The sequence below is a fragment of the Toxotes jaculatrix genome, chromosome 15, assembly GCF_017976425.1.
Source record: "Toxotes jaculatrix isolate fToxJac2 chromosome 15, fToxJac2.pri, whole genome shotgun sequence".
In the NCBI taxonomy this organism is placed as follows: Eukaryota; Metazoa; Chordata; class Actinopteri; family Toxotidae; genus Toxotes; species Toxotes jaculatrix.
In genome coordinates this window covers 22,549,367-22,568,451 of record NC_054408.1, presented here as the reverse complement: position 1 = coordinate 22,568,451, position 19,085 = coordinate 22,549,367, and the positions used below count along the sequence as shown (strand labels likewise).

The 19,085-nt window shown below is 40.8% G+C and overlaps 1 protein-coding gene across 1 annotated transcript in view; it reads left to right on the top strand.

The window, feature by feature from the left end:
- The window catches only part of mlphb (melanophilin b), a 33,197-nt gene that overhangs the window by 12,224 nt on the left and 1,888 nt on the right, over positions 1 to 19,085 (top strand). The window contains exons 4-14 of the mRNA XM_041057370.1: positions 557 to 696; positions 3,171 to 3,212; positions 5,114 to 5,166; positions 7,830 to 7,941; positions 8,264 to 8,505; positions 11,701 to 11,784; positions 14,112 to 14,402; positions 15,955 to 16,104; positions 16,191 to 16,259; positions 16,660 to 16,708; positions 17,288 to 17,382. Coding sequence (XP_040913304.1) covers positions 557 to 696; positions 3,171 to 3,212; positions 5,114 to 5,166; positions 7,830 to 7,941; positions 8,264 to 8,505; positions 11,701 to 11,784; positions 14,112 to 14,402; positions 15,955 to 16,104; positions 16,191 to 16,259; positions 16,660 to 16,708; positions 17,288 to 17,382 — 1,327 coding nt within the window. The remainder of the gene's footprint in view (positions 1 to 556; positions 697 to 3,170; positions 3,213 to 5,113; positions 5,167 to 7,829; positions 7,942 to 8,263; positions 8,506 to 11,700; positions 11,785 to 14,111; positions 14,403 to 15,954; positions 16,105 to 16,190; positions 16,260 to 16,659; positions 16,709 to 17,287; positions 17,383 to 19,085) is intronic.

Genomic DNA, 19,085 nt, shown 5'->3' with positions numbered 1-19,085 from the left:
TGAGATCTGAGTGTTTGTTACAGTGTGATTCTGTGTCTCTGAAACAGCCTAAACATGCTCAGTCCAGGAAGCTTGAATCACAAATACAACCTGTCAATAACTAATGATGAATTATTTGAGCAAAGTGCTTTCCTGGCGTCTGTGGACATATGCCTTCATTTCATTCATTTTGATAATTATCATGCACAGCACACATAGCCCTTCATGGATGTCTTAGAAGTTTCAGTTGCAACACAGACACGGCAGCGATCTCCTTCACTGCTTGAGCTCTGTTGCAGCAAAAGAATTTAGCACATCCAGCTCATTACAGCTCCATATGTAACTGTTGTACTATTGTTTGCTCAGATGAGGCTCAGTATTGAAAAGCCCTTTCACTGAACTCAGTCTGGAATGTATTGTGCTAAGCATCTCCCGCTCAGCCCTAATACTATCATTTCACGTAAAAAATACAGCGGATTTTGGAATGTTTGTATTCCCACAGGTATTTTCTGTAATTAATCTGGTCTGTGTATAAATTCATCAGTGTCCTTTCGGTCCCCTCTGTGTCCACTAACAGGGTCCTCAAGATCGGCACGTTGGAGTGGTACTACGAAAACGTCCGTGCCCGCTTCAAGCGCTTTGGCAGCGCCAAGGTGATGCGATCGCTCTTCAAGAGGTTGAGCAGAGAACACAACTGCTCTCAGAATGACCTTGGAGGTGAGTGGTTGTTCTCTGCGTAGTTTTCCTTAAAAAGAAAATGTACAAATTTGTCACTGAATTGGTGTTTGCAAAGTTTTAAAGGTAGAGCTTGTGTCTGGAATGTTTTAATCCTTAATCCACAAAATCTGTATGTGGTAAGTAAATTTACTCCCCCTTTACTTGACAAAACTGTCATGGTGGTCTGTCAGCAAAGAGATCAACCTCCAACAGATGATTGAAACTGCTCAGCTGCCAACAGTCAAACACTGAGGTTATTCTGGGCAGCTGCCATGTAGGAATGTATATGTGAATGTTAAGCAGAGAGAATCAAAGGTTACAAACTTGGTCGAATGTCAGGTCTCAGGTCAAGGTCACTTTGACGGGACAGCCTTAACAAATTTCCATCTGTTCCACTCATTTCTTTACAAGCCCTGAGGAGGTGCTGCAGGTCAGAAGCTGAGCTGAGTTGAGCTGAGTCGCAGAGCATTGCTGGAAGTCAGCTCGAGCTTACCATGAGAAATCCCCAATAAATGAAAAGGCTTCGGGGGGATTCAGCAGCTGCATACTGTACTGTAACTGCATGGAAAATATGTATCAGCCTTTGGAATCACACTCGGGCATCTTCAAATTAGTAAAACATCACCATGACGAGAGCAAGTACCAAGAATTGGACTTGGTAATGCATTTTTTCTAAGTGAAGACAGATAATAAGCCTGATGAACAACAAAATACACATTCTTTAAGTTGAATTCAGTCAGTTGAATTAAATTCAAGTAGTATAAGACATTATTGAACCAAATTCTTTGCTATGGCTTCTTCAATCACCAAATCAAACACCAAAGAAGGAGTATCAGTTACAGAATGATGTTCATCGCCACAGTGGAGTCCAGAGATTTGGGGAATCTGTAACAAGGAGCACTCAGGCTGTTCTGACAGCTCCTGTTGGCCCAGCACTTTACCAAGACAATTAATGTTGATGTTTTCGTTTAACTTGTTGTCTGGCTGTCTAAGTGACCTTTCATTTTTGTGACACTGAGTCACCAGAATGAAGTTTCCTTTCTCTTTTTCAGATAGTAAGCCGTCATCAGCAGCCTGCCAAATCTGTCACGGGGCTTAATCTCTTCCATCTTTCCTGTTTTTCCAGCTCTGGCTCGGCACAGCTGTGCCAAGTGCTGTCACAGACTAGCGTCTCAGGCCTGGAGACAGTTCGGTCCAGGTCCTCCATTGTTAGGTTTTTGTCCTTAACTGACCAGTGTGCTTGTATCCCTTGTGGGATACAAGCGGATTGTCTGCTGAGACATTATCACCAGAGATACTAATGTGGTGAAAAGTCCTGTTTATGTTTGCTGCTCATGTTTAAAGTCTGATGCAGTGACGGTATGACATTCTTCATCAAAACCTGTCCACACTTTTCCTTCTCTTTTTGAAGTTTCTCACACAGCATGGCCAACATCCTGTGGCTGCACCTAAAGCATATAAAACAAGTGCCATTCGACACTGAGGCACATTGTATATCAGCTCTAAGCATTATTATACACAGCAGGTCTCCAAGTGAGATCATACCATCAGGAGATCAGTGAGTTACGAGGAGACAGCCGGGACTCCTGGTACTGCTTACGCTGAGTCACCCTCGAGGATTTTGGGAAGGGATACAGAGAGAGTTGGTTGGCTGGCTTAGCCCAGCAGGCCTTGTGATCATCCAGTCACATGTCTCCCATTCTGTGCCTGGAACTGAAGGATCCAGTCCTGCAGGGCTCCAGCAACCAGAAGCAGAGAAGGAGAGAAAGAGACAGAAAGAGGGAGGGAGAACAGAACTTTTTTTTTTTTTTTTTTTTTTGTCATGTATTGATGTGGAATCCAGCTCCTCAAGTGTGCACAGATGCAAGATGTAGTTATGAAATGCGGTCATAAATATGCATGTTAACAGATGCATTATGTTTGAAATGATCAACAGCTTATCACATGTAGAGATTCATGTGACCACCTGGATAAAATTCAACATGCATGACTGCACTCACACACGCGCACACACACACACACACACATTCTTCTGGTGTCTTTTTACTGTATATATTTCTCTGTGGTCCGTTGGGCCCCCAGAGCTCGAAGGGTGTCATCCTACGTGTACAGTATCTTCGTGCACATAGGGAAATGCAACACTGCTGCAACAACCGCGTCTTTGTTCACAGACGTTGCATAAAAAAATTGAGTTTAACTCAATTAGTTGGCTCCCTGAAGTAACCCTGGCTCCATCTTTTAATACTGCTACTGCTGCTTCTGTTTCTGATTATTATTTTATGTGGAAAGTAAAGACTACCTGAATTATCTCAATTTTACTGCACTGTTTACTGTCATTAATGAACGGCAAAATTGCAAACCAAACCTCGTTCAGTGAGATGGTAATTAAAACAATCAAGTCAGGTTCTAAGATATGTTACGTGAAATTGTAATTCAGTACAGATAAGGCATGTCTTCTGTCTTCTCTTTTCCAGAGCCCCATGATTATGACACACAGAGCATGCCTGAGGTTCACAGTAAGTACACTGAACTAAATGGACAAATCAAGAAAGTCTAGATGTTGTTGACAGATATGTCTTTAGATTTTAATATACTTTATTCAAGCACAGTTTGGTGCTTTTTCTCCAAATCTCACCTCAAATAACCCTAAAACAAGAGTCTATAGCCATGCTGTGGTCAGGCCTCTGTGAGACTGCACTCCAGCACCACAGAGCTAAAGGCTGACATCAACATGTTTGGGCCTACAGTTATGTTTGCTATGTTTTATGTGTGTGCATACTAATCTTTGCTTTAAGCAAACTAAGTACAGCTGAAACTGATGGGAATGTTGTTAGTTTTTCAGCATGTGATCATAGTAGTGGACAGATTAAAATTTTGACCTCATGGTGGTGTTAGGTGCAAACAGTGAATGTCCACATCCAGTAGCAGTTAAGATTTTTCTCTTTGGTCACTCAAGTGGTGGAGCAACTGACAGTCATGGCCATCCCTAGTGCCATGCTGCTAGCGTGGCTCAAATTAAAAACTTGGATGTGTAAGCCCGGCTTGGCCCAAAATTCATCCTACGCTTTGTTATTATTTTCTGAAAATGTGGATGGAGGGACTTGGATGCATTACCTCAGTAATGTATGTGTAAAATCAGCCCTGGCCAGAAAGCACAGAAAAAAACTCATTTTCAGTCACTTATGGACCTGATGTTTTTATTTGTGCATTTGTGCATTTTCAGGGAGTCTTTGTGGTCAAAGCTGAAATACCATCAGACAACACAAGCAATGAGGCCTCACAACCCCGGGCCTTTAAGGCCCTATGTACATTATTCATTTGTTTATTTGTGATAATTTGAATATTTGCAAATTTGTTTGAGAATATGCCTTTTAAAAAAGGAAAAAAAAAAACTTAAAGGCATGTCCTGCATTACTACCTGTTTGGTTGTCATGGTGAGGGGCCCTCTGTCAAAATGTCCCTGATTTATATTCCTAAATAAATTTTTGTTTCACTGAATTACCACAAGCAGGGGTTAATCCGAGCCTACACAATTTTTCCACCCTCGGGCCCCACTAGAGGGTTAATCCTACATGTGTGTGGTCCTCCTTGGATCCATTCTGGATTCATGCTAATGAATTAACAGAAATATACTTACAATAATAATTTGTCAGAATATTCACAATGATATTCTAAACAGAATGATACTCTAAGTTAAGTTTCCAAATTTAATATAAACATTGGACTATTAACATGGTCCATTTAGGCTTTGCAGCTTTGAATGCCTCATACAGTGGGTACAGTGGTTTGGGAGCAGATCAAAATGTTCTGGTTAGACTGGCACAGTCAGTGCCCGCCTCCTGGCTTTTATGCACACTGGCATATCAAGAGTGCAAGAGAAGAGCCTGGGAAGTTTTACTCAGGGAGAGTCACGAAGATTATAAAAAATGTTAGTGGCATTTATTGGCATTATTACATCATTATCATTAGAGGTTGTAGTAATGTTATTAATAGTGGTACTTTTCTATATGTTTTGTATTCTCTGTCTCTCTCTCTATGTGTGTGTGTGTGTGTGTGTATATATATTTTTTTACAAGCGGGAACTGTTTCAGAGAAATGGTAGAAATGCAAATTACTCATAAACACTCATAAAAAGGGTTGAAAACACATAATAACACACATAATGTTCATTCTCTTGCCTACGTGTTTGGTAGTTTCTGTGCCTGATGGAAGACATCCAGTGTGCATCTCACTGTAAAGATAAAGGTCATAGGGTTAAGAGTTATCTACCTGGCTTGAAAGAGATGTAACTCTTTACTCATGACCTTTGACTTAGTCTGCTCGCATCTGTTTCTAGAATACACGTGCTTTCTTATGCAGCATTCAGTTCTTCCAAAAAGCTTTGGGTTAACACTGACATACCTACCTTCTTTATCAGCAGATGGATATGAGGAGCACAGTATGGATGCAACAGATTCAAAACACTACGGGGTACGTGGTAAAGGAGTATGGCAACTCCTGTTTTTTTTATTACTCATTTTTCTTGCAGTAGAAGAGCTAATAGTACATTTGCTTCTTTGCTGTGCTTGTGTTTCTCTCTTAAATGCCAAATCTTTGTTCACTTATAAAGAACATTAAATAAACAGGCATCTTGCAGCCACTTTGTAGATACTTAGGTTTTAGTGAGTTTGTGGCCAGCAGAAAGCGTTCCAGTGATATGCATCATAAAACGAGACACAGAAAGCAATTTGTACTCAGACAGCAGGCGATTTTCACTTCTGATTGAAGTTAAGACCTTCACACGTGGAAACCCTCAAACAATACCTGACTCACTCATGTTCCGTTGATTTGTTGCCCACGCCTAACATGTTAGCTGATTGTTAATTAAAGTATATTTTGGTGAGGGAAATCAAAGCTCATCTGCGACACAGACATTTTAATTCAAGTCCAAATTAGCATTTTGCATGCATATGCCTCACGAAACAACTGAGTGTTTGCAAGGCTCTGCTGGGGTCAGCACTGATCTTCGTCATGCTGACAGGTCCCTCCTCTGTTGAAAAGCAGAGGTGTTGTCCATGTGATCTAACCCAGGCCGTCATGAACAACTGGAATCCCTTGACAGCTGGTGACATCTAAGGTTAGGCACAGTCAAACCGGCACTGGCCGCCATGTATTGTGGGTAAATACCAAGCTGTCAAATATAATCGCACACATAAAAGAGTCCAAGCCCAGCTGAAAGAGCCTCTGGTTCAAGTCCTGAGATTGTAAAAAGGGGCACAGAGTCCACTGGAATTCGTCATAAAACCAAGACTACTCTTGTTTATACCACGGTCCCTGTGTAATGTAGGAGCTAAGCTTTGTTTATTTTCAATCACTGTAGTCGCTGTCTAGGAGAACAAATGTTGACGGGACTCTTGGGCTCTGCAGGGTCTCTGGATGCTCCGGCTTTGTTTCCAATGTTACTGTCGATTACGGTTTTATTTATGTCTCATATGATAGACCTCTGATGGATAATACAAAAAAAAAACTACAAGAAGGCCAAGTGCTGCTTCCTGTATCCCCTGTTTGATCTCACTCAGTCACAGTGCCATCTACTGTTCCAAACAGAGAACTGCCTTTTGTAAGGAAACTTTCCTGTCACCTTCACATTCCCAAAGACAGTTTTTGGAGCTGGGAATCAGAGTCTTGCTCAAGGAAGTGGCACAAGCCAAACCCCAGTTTGTGCATCTCATGTATTAACATTGTATTTGAGTGACAGAGCTCTACCAAAAAAAAAAAAAAGATCTTTGATAAGACATGAGAGGAGCAAACCAATGCTAATGTTCCCCAAAAGAAATTACTTGCATTACTTTTTTTAAGGGCACACGTAATGGTTATTACCGAGTTGGTTACATTGTGTTTGGTCATGTTATGATTCGACAGTGTGTCGGTGGGAGAAGTATTTTGCAGTGGTGATGAATTCTCTGGGACTGTATCCTTTCTCTCCTCCTCACTTTTACCTTTTAACGTTTATCTTCTTTCTTACCTGTTTGCCCTCTCATCTCTGGTGGTGGTGGTGGTCTTGATCCCTTTCTGCTGTCAAAAGAATAAAAAGGCCAAAAGGCGGCTAACTGTCGATCCCATTGACTTCGAACTGGGCCGTGACTACTCCATGAAGTCAAGAGGACAATCAAATCAGGTAGAAGCTGGATGACTAACCACAAACAGCTTGTTCCCAAACCAAACTAATCTGCATGTTTTCATACAAAGCGACCTCTGTCTGTTTCTCCTTTAGCCTGTTTCTGTTTTCTTTTTTTTAGCCAACATTGTCTGCTTTGATGAGACAATATTATATTAGTGTTGAGCACTGTCATTATTTACTCTCTTATCTGGCCACAATGCACCCATTGTGCAAAACCAAATGTGCATGTTTGTGTGCACTAACACGTCTTGTCAGCTCATTAAGAGACTGCTCTGCGTAAAAACAATGAAACCACTATGGCTGTGTCATTTGGGGATCACAATACAATCTCAGCTCTCCAGTATTTCTTAAAAATAAATCTGATGCACTGTGAACACCACATTTGGATGAGCAGATAAGATGTTGCAGTTTTGGCAACAACCAGTGTCATGTCAGTAAAACACCAAATGAGGGGGTCAGTTTCCTCAGTCGTTATTTTCTAAATGCAGATACATAACTGACATAATTCACTGCTGTGCCACCGCTTGAACCAGCACTGCTGATCACTACATTGTGGCTCATACTACTTTATGGTCTTTGTTTAATTACAGTATATCCATCATGAATGAAGAATCTTATTCTAAATTTGTTTGCAGAGCTTGAGTAAGAATATTTGCCACCATTAATGATTTTGCTGTAACTGGTTGCTTACTAACCACATGTGTAAATGCAATTATCAGCTTTGGGGGTTCACTCATAATCTAAAATGAATTTATGTAGCTTGGAATCAATATGAAGCAGCAGTGTGTCAGCCCCAGTGGTACTGCTTTAAGTCACTTCCTTTCTCTGATATACTGTTAAGGTTCCAGCTGGCCAGAAATCGCTTCAGCGGCTATCGTGAGCAATTTGTCAGAAGCATCAGCAGCTCACCATCCTATTTATCTATCTGTTTATTATTTTTATTTTAATAACTAACCATTCTCTGTTATCACAGGCCTCAGGATCCCATGACATTATGGCCATGGATGTAGGCGGGAGGGACTCGGTGCTTGCTGAAGCTGAACTGGCCTCTGTCTTTCACCAGATTTTGGAGCAGCAACACAAAGGTCTGGTTAGTTCAGTTTGCCTGCTAGCCAGTTATCTAGCTAGTTAACAGTGCTGGTTAACAGTTTGTTTAGGTTAGCACATGCCGCTATTCCAAGCTACTTCCTGTTCAAAATAAGCATGTCATAGGAACACACAGTGTTAGGCTGCTCAAAATCTAGAAGAAATATCCGCCAAAAAAATTATATAATCAGTGTATAATATCTTTACTGTTGAAAGTAAAATGCAGCCTTGAGTTTTGCCTTAACTCCTGAGAAAAAAAAAAAGATTTCTCACTTTATTCTTTACTCTATACTTTATCATACGTCCCTTTTTTTTTCCTAGATGACCTTGTGTACTCAGACAGCCGAACTATCCCGTCTCGCTCCGTCTCCCAGCTCAGCTACTCTTCATGTGGCAGTGGGAGTGCAGGGGGTCCCCGGGGCAGCAGCAGTTATCTCCCCGGCCCTGATGACTTGGAGGAGGACGATGACCACTGCAGACCCTACCCGCTCTACCAGTCTCACAGAGGCCCCTGGAGCCACACCTCTCAGGAGAGCCTGAACTCAGCACACCCCCCACCACAGGTCTTTAATATGCTTTATGTTAATATCTCTCAGTCATTGTACGTAATGCTCAGTACATTACATTCACTCAACATCTGCTTTGGGACTCATTAATCCTATTTGGATGGTTTTTATGTTGTAAAACATAAGTTAAAGTTTAGTATTCTGTGGGCTGAGAAAGTCTTTGTTATACATTCTGCTTGCATACCACACTTATTAACACTTACACATTGGAAATGTGACATTCATTATTTATAATGTTCATCCTCCTTTCACAATCAAACCCCACTGCTCTCAAATATTCTGTCTCGTATCTATCAATCAACTTTATTGATGTATATACTACCCATATGGCTTTTAATGATAGTTAATAAAAGTTTAATTTTCAAGATATTTCTTTCCCAAGTTCACAGAAACCAATCTTTTTTTTATTTTTATCTTGTTCCTATGGGACAAACTGAACAAAACATCTTGAAGCATTTTAAAATATTAGCATCCCAATGTGGGAATTTCTGGACAGATGTCTAGACCAAGCAATGAATTTAATTTTTTAATATTTTTCAGAGTATTTATGGTTCTCAAGAAAGTTTAAATATAGCATAGCCTGTGGAAGGAAGACTGAGGATGATGAGTAAAATTTGACCACAGCAGCATGTCGAGTTGGAAAGAGTTTGTTTCATTTATATGAGCAGTAGAAGGTAAGATAAGACCAATAAGGCCATACACATGAACTTAATCTGGCCCTGTTTGAAAGGCATGAATGAGGAATAGTTTGACACAAAACTTGGTGTGTGATATGATCTGTACAGCAATTAATTGTAGTTTGGAGTCACATTTCTGAACAACAACGGCTTATCAAGTGATTTTCCTCCACATATTCCAGGCCTCTCTAGCAGTGCATGTTAGAGCTCTAACACACATTCATCAGGCTGACACATTATTGAGTGATGTAGGGGAGACAGCTGCTAGATCAGAGGGAGGTTACATACATTACATCAGTGTCTATTTATGTGCTGGCGCAGAACGCACTCCCTGGAAAGGATCACAACAACTGTTACTGGTCTGTTCATGAGAAGAGGATAAAAACAGATTTTGTTTACCATTAGTTTGACTGATTATGAGCAGGCTGCTTCACTGAAATCACTAAGTCTACGTGTGTCTTCATGTGTCCGACAGTTTTGAATTCATGTGTCTTTGAGTTCATGTGGACATTCTGCAAGTTAAGTTAATGTTTACATACTGAGGTGTAACTCTGACGAACCGAATCAAAAGATGTTCTTTGTCGTTATTGGAGATAAGGAATATGAAAACAAAGGATATGATTACGCTCTATGGTGGATGGGCTGGTGTTATCACACCCACCAGGCCTGTACTGATTTCCACCCTCGGTATCTTGTGTCATGGTAAATTCGTCTCACAGCTGGGCAACACGCTGCGAGACACAAACAGGAAGCCAGAGAAAACACACAGCCCAGACATATGCCTGTCAGACATCAAAAACAGCCGTGACATTCCTCATTGCCTACAAGGTCCTCGCTCAGTCAGATGACAGGTGCTCATCCTGCGTTCGAGTGCTGGGTTCTGTTTGTCTGATGCTGGTCCGGAAAACTTTCAAGGCAGCAATTTAATCTGAAAATAAAGTGACGTATGCAGTTTGATTATGTTTGTGGAACAAGACATCAGGATGAGTCACCAAGCATAGACTGTGTACAGACCCAGAGCGCGATGGCCAAAAATGGTGTAGAGCAGAGTTACAGTGTGTTAATGTGTTTAATATGCAGTCGAGTGACAAATCAAAGGAGAAATCTGAACAAATGAGCAGAGAAACATGACAAATGTGGATACAAGACACATCACATGGTACTAACAGGAAAACCAAACAAAAATATACAACGAAAAAGGTTCTAATCTATTTTAAAACCCCTGAAAATATGGTTCCAAATCTGAAGTATTTCTACACTAAATAAGCTACAATCGTAAAACGTCAGGGGAAAAAAAAGTCTTATTTGTTAAGAGTTGGTCTAAAATGTGGTTATTCTCTTCTTCAGGACTCTGTGGGCTGATCAGATTTGATACAAAGTGGCCTGTCATCATAAGCAGAACGCCCCACAACTGTTATCAGCTTTATTTAAGTCTGATTGGTTGTTAATATGTAATATCACGTTTTCTTTTTTCAACTGAGCCCCATCCACCATGCCAGTGCATATAGCTCAGAGAAAAACACAATGCAGAGATTTCTCATGTTGAACGACCTAAACCGTTGAATTGTGTGATCATGTGACCCATCACTCAGAGCAAGAAGGTGACTTTAATCCCACCTCCTATAGCTCTCTACTGCCCTCCAGCATGGTTTACCAATTAAATCATTAAATTTAGGTTATAGGCAGTTAAGGTTAGGAATAAGGTCAGGGTTTAGGTCTGAGAATCCTATGAATGGTGGGGTTAGGGAGGCTGCATTTGCACGTAGCCTGAGAGGAAGTGCTGTCTGAGAGCCACAACTCAGGTCAAGAAAGTCCTTTTCACATCAAAGATATGTCAGATGACTGTCTGCATGACTTCCTGGCTTGAATATAACTCTTCCTGCCCTCAGGGACCCCATGGGGAAAAAAAAGTATTATTGCATTATGACCCAATCTTCAAGGGAACATTTCATTTATTTCATATGTGCAGGAAGAAAAACTGTAGAGTAGGTGTAATATTAAGGTGTCATTTTTCGTAGGTTGTATTTCTTTCCTTTTTTAATCTCAGTCAAAATTTGGGTTCTGGACTTTTGTGATTTCATCCAAGTGATTTTAGAGAGAAATCTTTCCATTATTGTGAAATCAGATTAGGGGATGAGGTGATTTGGCTGAAAGTGCAGACTCTGATGAGACAATGTGAAAGTGCAGCATGGACTTTATCAAGACAGCAGCAAACCGAAGGCTATGTGTGTTTGAAAAACATATTCCTGTGCCAAATTATCTTTTGATTTGTTCAATGTGAGTGAAATTTGTGTCATGTTTTATGATGATTTTGTTACTTAAAGGCTGATTTCAACAGTATCTTGTTAACTAATGATTACACTCTACACTGAGAAACGAAAATGATCTAATTACACATTTGCTTACCATCAATTTTATCCTTCTCTGCTATCCTGCTATCTGCATGACTTTCTTTATCACATCTCGTCTTTTTCATCTGACCGGAGCTTCCCTGACTTCTCTTGTCTTCCTTCAGATCACTGACCTGAACAAACGCATGTCAGCCATTGAGACCCTCTTGAACCGCTTAGAACAGAAGGTCACCTCAACGTACGACCAGGTAAAATCCACTTAATGTCACAACACAGTTGCCAGATTATCATCAAAATCAAGGTCATCAAATAGCTGTTGTAGAAGGAGGCTTTGGGAATTGCATGAGGAGGAGAATGAGATTTTTAACCAGAAACATTAAAAGAGCTGGCAAGAACATGGTTCCATGTACACAGTCACAGCAACGGGGCTGTGACTAGTTTTATTTTCAGCTGGCCAGATGAAATCACATAAAGCAGTTCCAGTTGTTAAAGAGTGAACTGTGAAAATTGTTAGTATAGGTGTCAGTAAGATTAAATCATTGTTGGTTTTGGTCTCTCCAGGGACATTGTTGCTAATAATAAAAACAGTTCTAGCCTAATACTGTTAATCTGCACTTAACAGTAGTTTTACATTAACGACTGACTAATCCCACAGAGGAAAAACCACCCGGCTCTGCAGTTCCCCTCAGCTCTGTGGGGCGTAGTTGCGTCTTTGAGCTCATTGTTTTGGATTTCCAGCCGAGTATAACTGCTCTCATCTGTGTTGTTTCCAAATGCAGCAGGCAACTGTTATCAAAAAACTAAAAGCTCTGAAAAAAAAAAATCATTTTACTCCAGACCAAATCATCATTAAGTTATCAACTAGCTACTGATCACAAGATGAGTTTCCAGTCACCTGTCTTTATGCACATTTTCAATTAATACGTAAAATAAACCTTAGTGGAAAAAAAATGTCAAAATGTTGTGAAACAGTCTTTTTATAATGTGCATGAGGTATGTGACCTAAATATCCACTCCACTGAAGAGGGTGAAAATCGCATCAGATCAAACATAAGAGAATGAGATTAAGTTCCTTAGATTAATACATAAAACAAATGTAAAGGCCATTTTATACATTGTTTTTCACTGTTTGAGGTTTGACTGCTGTTCTTTTTACTGGGCCCTCTTGTTGCACGATCTTCTTCTGCTGCGGTTTTAATGGGGCCTGAATGGAGAATCAGTGTTACCACCTGTTTACTGTATCTTGATAAATCCGGAACAGCAGCGGCTACAAAATGAATTCATGCATTTTCTTTTGCTCAATTTCTCAAAGGTCGGTTAAAAAACTATACTTGGATTGAATCCCACCTGCTATATGAGCATTTAGCAGCTAAAGAACCAGATAAACTGAGCTAAAAGTAGACATGGTTATATTCATCAGGTGGACAGAGGCATGACCTCAAATGAATGCTGACTTTGTTACATGTCTACTGGATGAGTAAATAAGCAACTGTTTGCTAACAAGTTTGCCACGTCAACTTCTTGAGATAAGATGTCAGTGTTTGGTTTCCAGTTTGTTCCACTGCCCCCAAGTGGCTAAAAAAAAAAAACAAAAAAAAAAGAATGCATCTTTAAGCACCGACTGTCCCAGCCTAGCCAGATAGTGATCAACATGTGAATCCATGTGATCTCTGTTCTAACTTGCAGTTTTATTTATTTCTTTGTTTAGTTTTTAGAAATGTTTCCTTCCTTATGAAGAGGCATTTTTTTTTCACAGCTCATTGTTTCAAACATGCCGATAATGAAGAGGGGCGTATTCATCCTCCTCTCATCAACACTGATGTGGGGCTGGTGTCTGTTTTTAATTGGGACACGAGTTCTGAAATCCACACCAGTGTCATCAGAAACTGAGCCAAACCACAAAAGCAGCAAACCGTAAAACGAACTCAGAACTTCGGCTCGTCTGGTAATTAGTGGCTATTCTGCTTCAAGTGAAAGCAATATTTGATAGACTCATGCTGTTCCTCTCTCTTGTGGCACACCACGGCTTAAATCAGTGTGTATATAGCACATGTTTCACCAGTTTTGTCAGAGCAGTGTCTGCACGGAAAACACATCTGTGTTAATGTCCATCTGAAAAGTGCAGCAACTGGACGGGTCTCATGGTTTCATGCATCCATTCGTGTGTCAGTGGCATGGTGGAGGAGGAGCCTATCCCAGCATGCAGTAGGGCATCACAATGGGACAAGTAAATAGTTTGTCGAGGGTTTTGCACAACACATATACAGTTTACCGTGAAAATGTTTGTACATTTACCAACCGAAAATGTTAAGTTTTGAAACAACAGGTGTTCAGTTTCACATGGTCCTAAATGTGCACATGATAGCTAAGTACGTAATATGCTATGAGGCTAAAAACTACAGGTCATTATTCCTGATTCCTCTCCAGTTAATGGTCCATTTAAAAGACATGAAGCGTAAAAACAGAAGCCTCATAGTTAGTTAGATAGCTGTAGTGGTGAAGTAATCGCTCACTCATGGCATAGTTCATTTTTCTAAGACACACAATCTCTGCTCTGCTCCTACACACCAACCAGGCCTCTCCGACTCCAAACAGCACCTCTCCTCTTCCTCAGTGGGAGGAAGTGGACCTGGAAGAGCAGCAGCTCAGGCAGAAGCTCAACGAAATGACAGACAACATCAGTGACCACAGCCTAACCTCTGATGAGGACGAGTCCAACAGGCCACGTTCCTCGCAAGAGATCCCAGCTTGGAGGAGCCCGGAGCGGGATACCAAGCCTTCCAGACTACCTACCAGACCCACATCCAGAACAAGCATCGTGGTCTCCAGACTTGACGAGGAGCCGCCTCAGAACACTGACTCTCAGGTAGACTGTGGCACAATTAAATGATTAAGACATAAGTAGAGGAAAACTGATTTCTGAATTCATATACAAGCATTCATACTGTAATGAATGCCAGATAGCTCATCTGAAATATTCGCACTGCACTGCACTGCACATCTGGCTTGTTTGCAGTTTCTGCACTTTAAAAAAAAAAGCCTGGCTCACGAAATTCCACCTCTGTGCCACCTCTGCTGGATTCCAGTTCAAGCACATCCTGCAGTCACACAGTAAATCAAGTCACTCAGCCTTAGCGTCTATTTTTCCTTTGCATCCATCACACCCAGATTTTCTGAAACAGAGAATGAATTAGAAAAATAATCCCTGCTCAGATGCTGTGCTGAGCTGCCTGAACTGTTTTCACTAGCATTTCTTTCTCTTCAAAATAACCAAGCTGCAGCACTTCTGTTACCATAGGCCTGTTGAGACTGCAGGCTCAAGTATCACACAACACAGGAAGCACATAACCTGATAAGGACCGGATTTGTGAAATTGGTATTTCTTTTGGCTGTTGGCTTTTGTATGTCTAATCTCCCAGCAGCCCTTGTTTTCTGTTGTGATTATTATAAAACCAAATAGCTTTTTCTGCTTCGTTGACCATAAGAGGCTATGAATGACAACTTCACACAACCAAACAGTAACTCTTTCTGTTCAAATAATTAATCGTAAGTAACTTGTTTCATTGCATTAAGTCAAGGCTGAAGTTTGTTGTAATTATTCATGACTGGAATCATTTGGGAATTTGTCATTCATTCCAGTTAACTCTGATGTGTTTCTGAATGATTTTTAGGATAAAGCTATGACAGCTTTTCTGGATGCTTTGTCTGTGCACTCATCCACCCTGACCTCCTATGTAAGAAGTTGCCTCCTGCATCTTAAGGAGGGCAGACATTATCTGCACGGCAACAAGACGTCACTGAGAGTAAAACATAAACCTGGGTCATTTTAGGTGCTTTAACAAATAAGCAGTGCTGTTGTTATTCTGGTGAAGACAGTCTCAGTGTAGCATATGTTCTCGGACAAACCATATACAGTGCAGAGTTTACCTGCTGTAATGTGAATGGAAATGTTGCAGGTCACTCAGATGGAGGAGAAAAGCACAAACTTAGCTGAAGACAAAAGAAAAACTGTGGAAAATGCTCAGAGCACATCATGTATGAATTAAATCCTTTACAAAAGAAACTTTACTGAGGAATTTACCACAGAACACAAGCAAATTGCTCCAGTTGTGCATCTCAATGAAGGCTGCACAAAAACTGCTGCTTTCAGTGCTCGTTTGCATTTTGTTTTTCAAAATGATGAGCAGAATTAAAACCATTTCACTGATTAGCACTTTAACAAGGCCTATGGTGGAATGTGACAAAATACATTCACTCAAGCACTGAACTTCAGTAAAGTTCTAAGGTCTGTATTACTTCTAGTTCATCCTCTGGGCACCATGTTTCATGGCAATCTGGAAAAAGGCACCTTTTGTATGTTTGTCTGGTTTTTGAAAACGAACAGAATCTTATCTCAGATCATAACCCATCTCTTGTAGACAAACCATACGACAGAGGGCGTGGAGAGGAAGTGGCACCCCCCAGAGGAGGGATCAAAGGCAAACTTCAGAGGCTCAACGGCTTTACTTGTTGAGTTAGAAGGCCAGGTAGCTCAAGCAGCTGCCAATGTTCAGAACGCACAGAGTGAGGTAAGGAGAAACCAGGAGCAGATTTAATTTTAAAATGATTTTGAAGCGTCACAAACAGTAGCCTCGTTCCTGCTTTTTATCCCAAGGTATCTTACATAGAGAACAGGATTGCTGCTCTGAATGCTGCTGGCATGCCTGTGGATAAGAGGAGAAGGGTAAAGGCATTTAATTTCCATTTAGACCCTCATTTTATTTCAGTCTAGGTCAGAGTTTCAGAGTCAGAGCTGTTTAAAATCATTATGTGAACATCTTTGTGTAAATGGAGTATTTTTCCTTTGGAGTAAAATCAAACCAGTGGAGTTATTTTTAGAGGCTGAGCTTTTCTAAGAGCAGACCTAATCCTACTGACTTAATGACTTGACTTTGTCTTGGATGTGATTCCTCACTCTCTCAGATTCAAATCAACTAAGAACATAATTTCTATCTCCAAAGCTGCTCTGCCCCTGATAAATGTGTCTACACTCCAAGATGCCAAAAAGGACCATATATACTCCCACGTTCTCACATTTTTTGTCTTCTGTCTTTCTGTTTGTCTCCCACTGTGGTGTCTTCCAGTCTGCAATCCCAATCCAAGCAAGAAGGCTCTCCGACAACTTTCCCACAAGTAAGAACCGGCACTGCTGCCCTTGAGTATGATCCCCGGGGCTTCCCGACTGCCTCAAAACATCTTAACCTTGTTAAACCCCAAGAACGTGATGGTCTATTTTGTGCACACTGTGTCCTTTTGTACTATGGCTTTCATTTTCCCAGCTACTGTAGATAGCAAACTCAGACTCTCAGGCTCACTGTACTGAAATGATAGAATATTTTTAAGCAGAATAGTGGTTATACAAAAGTTATTCAGTGGATTATTTGTTTTTGATCCAGAGGGTTTTTTTCCACTGAGATGTTCAAGTGGGCCAAATGGAGTCCAGTGCTACTGGAACTTGGTCCTTACCAGTAGTCACTAAGAGAGGGCAGAGTGTTTCACTTCACCCTGATCATTTTCCAATAACCTTATTGTCAGTGTCCTTGACAATAAGGTTATTGTCATTTCTCAGCCTCCACAGGCACCAAATTTGCCTCCGTCGTTCAGGTTTGTAACAGAGTCTCAGAGAGAGCTGTGGTCTGACTTCCTAACTGTGCTTTTAAAAAAAGAGCCAGTAGAAAATGGATAGACAATGTAGTTGCTGTTTGTCTCCAGACCAGGTGGACAGGTTTATGAGGAACTCCCTCTACAGGGGCTCCCTGACGCAGAGGAACCCAGTGGCCATGCCCAAGACCAGGGCAACCTGTGCGGTATGACCCCACTCTGTGGTGCTGGGTGCAATGAAGAGTTTGATTCCTAAATCACGAAGCTGCCATTTGAAAAAAAAAAAAAAAAAAAAAATCATGTGATGGCAGGTTGTTTTAATCTGGATGCTCTGGCTTAAACATACTGAATGTTAAACTTACATTTGATATTTTGGGAAATATGCTCTCATGTCTGTATGTTTAGCAAAGAGCTAGAGCCAGAGGCTAAAGCTGGATTTATGCTTCTGCTTTAAGGGGCTGCATGCATGGGCTCTGAGGTGACACCATAGGCTGCAGCATAGTCGACATGAGTCACCTTAAAAATAGAACTACACTTTGGGGCCACGGTGGCAACAGAGATCCCACAAGGGGGCTGGGAGACTCTCCTTAGTCTTCTCCTTCACAACATCTGACAAAGCAATGACACTGCAAACCTTTTGCTCGCTGCAGTTGTTGCTCAGCACAGCAGTAAAAAATCCTGTTCAATAATGAGACAGTGAAACGACATTGTCAATTATTGTGGAGAATATGATTTGTGACACGGCCTGATCATGTTCCACACATTCGTGTAGCGTTGTGGAGATGATATCACCGGCTGAAATCTCACATTCAACTGTTAATCTAAATCTTAGCACCTACAGCAGGACTCCCGTTAGCAACTTGCATTGACTATAAATCCAGCTTTAGTTTATTAAAAAAAGACTGACTCTGTCTAAAGGTAGAAAAATAAAAAAAATAAAAAATCTGCCTAGCAGCACCTCTAAAGTTCAAAAATTAACACATTTGGGATTCACTGCTCCTGGCCAAGAAGCAGTGAAACACCCAGTGCAATTTGTAGTTTTCACCCTTCAGCTCTAACGTGTTAATTTCCTGACCTTCAGAGATGGTGGTGGGCGGATTTTGTTATTTAAGAGGCTGATTTCTTTCCAAATGTATCTAATAGTGGAAATGAACTCTTCGTGTTATGATAACACTGGGCTTTGTCTTCGTCTTCTGCTGGATAATCTGATTGCTGGTTCCTGATCAGGCTTTGTGATGGTTTGAAATAACTGTTTTCTTGCATAGCTGAGGATGTATGCCCTATATGCAGACTACATTCAGTTGTGCAGGCTAATAATAAATATATTTTGTTTTCCTATGTCTTATTTTCTACACTTGGGAGAGGTAAGGATTATATATATTTCTGTCTTTTTTTAAAGCACTGAAATTATTAATATCTATACTTGCTTGGGTCTTTTATTTGCCTAATTTTGAATAAACCAGTGCATGGATCCTGCCAAGAGAACTGAGAACAACCTCAGGCTGAACTTGATGAGGGAAAAACTGAGATAGATAAGTGTGTGGCTGTTTACTGCTATCTTAAATACCTTAATGTGTTTTCTACTTAGCAGCAATTTAAAACACCTGTGCTTGTGTTGCACACATCTGGCTCAAGGGCTGTCACTGTTTTGACCGCCAAGGTTTCAAGGACTGAAATACTTAAAGTTAATGATAAAGATTTGAAACACACACGTGCAAAACAGTTCCATGTTCAAAAAAACACTTCTCGACTACAAATAAGACTCAGTCTCTGTCTATCCAGCACTGAATAACAACTTTTGTGATTCCTAAACTTTGGTCAGTCTGGGAGCCAGATGCAATGAGATAGGTCCAGTCTGTGATTCAGTCTCCGGCAGTCCAGGACCAAGCCTCAGCCATGGTTCACTGGT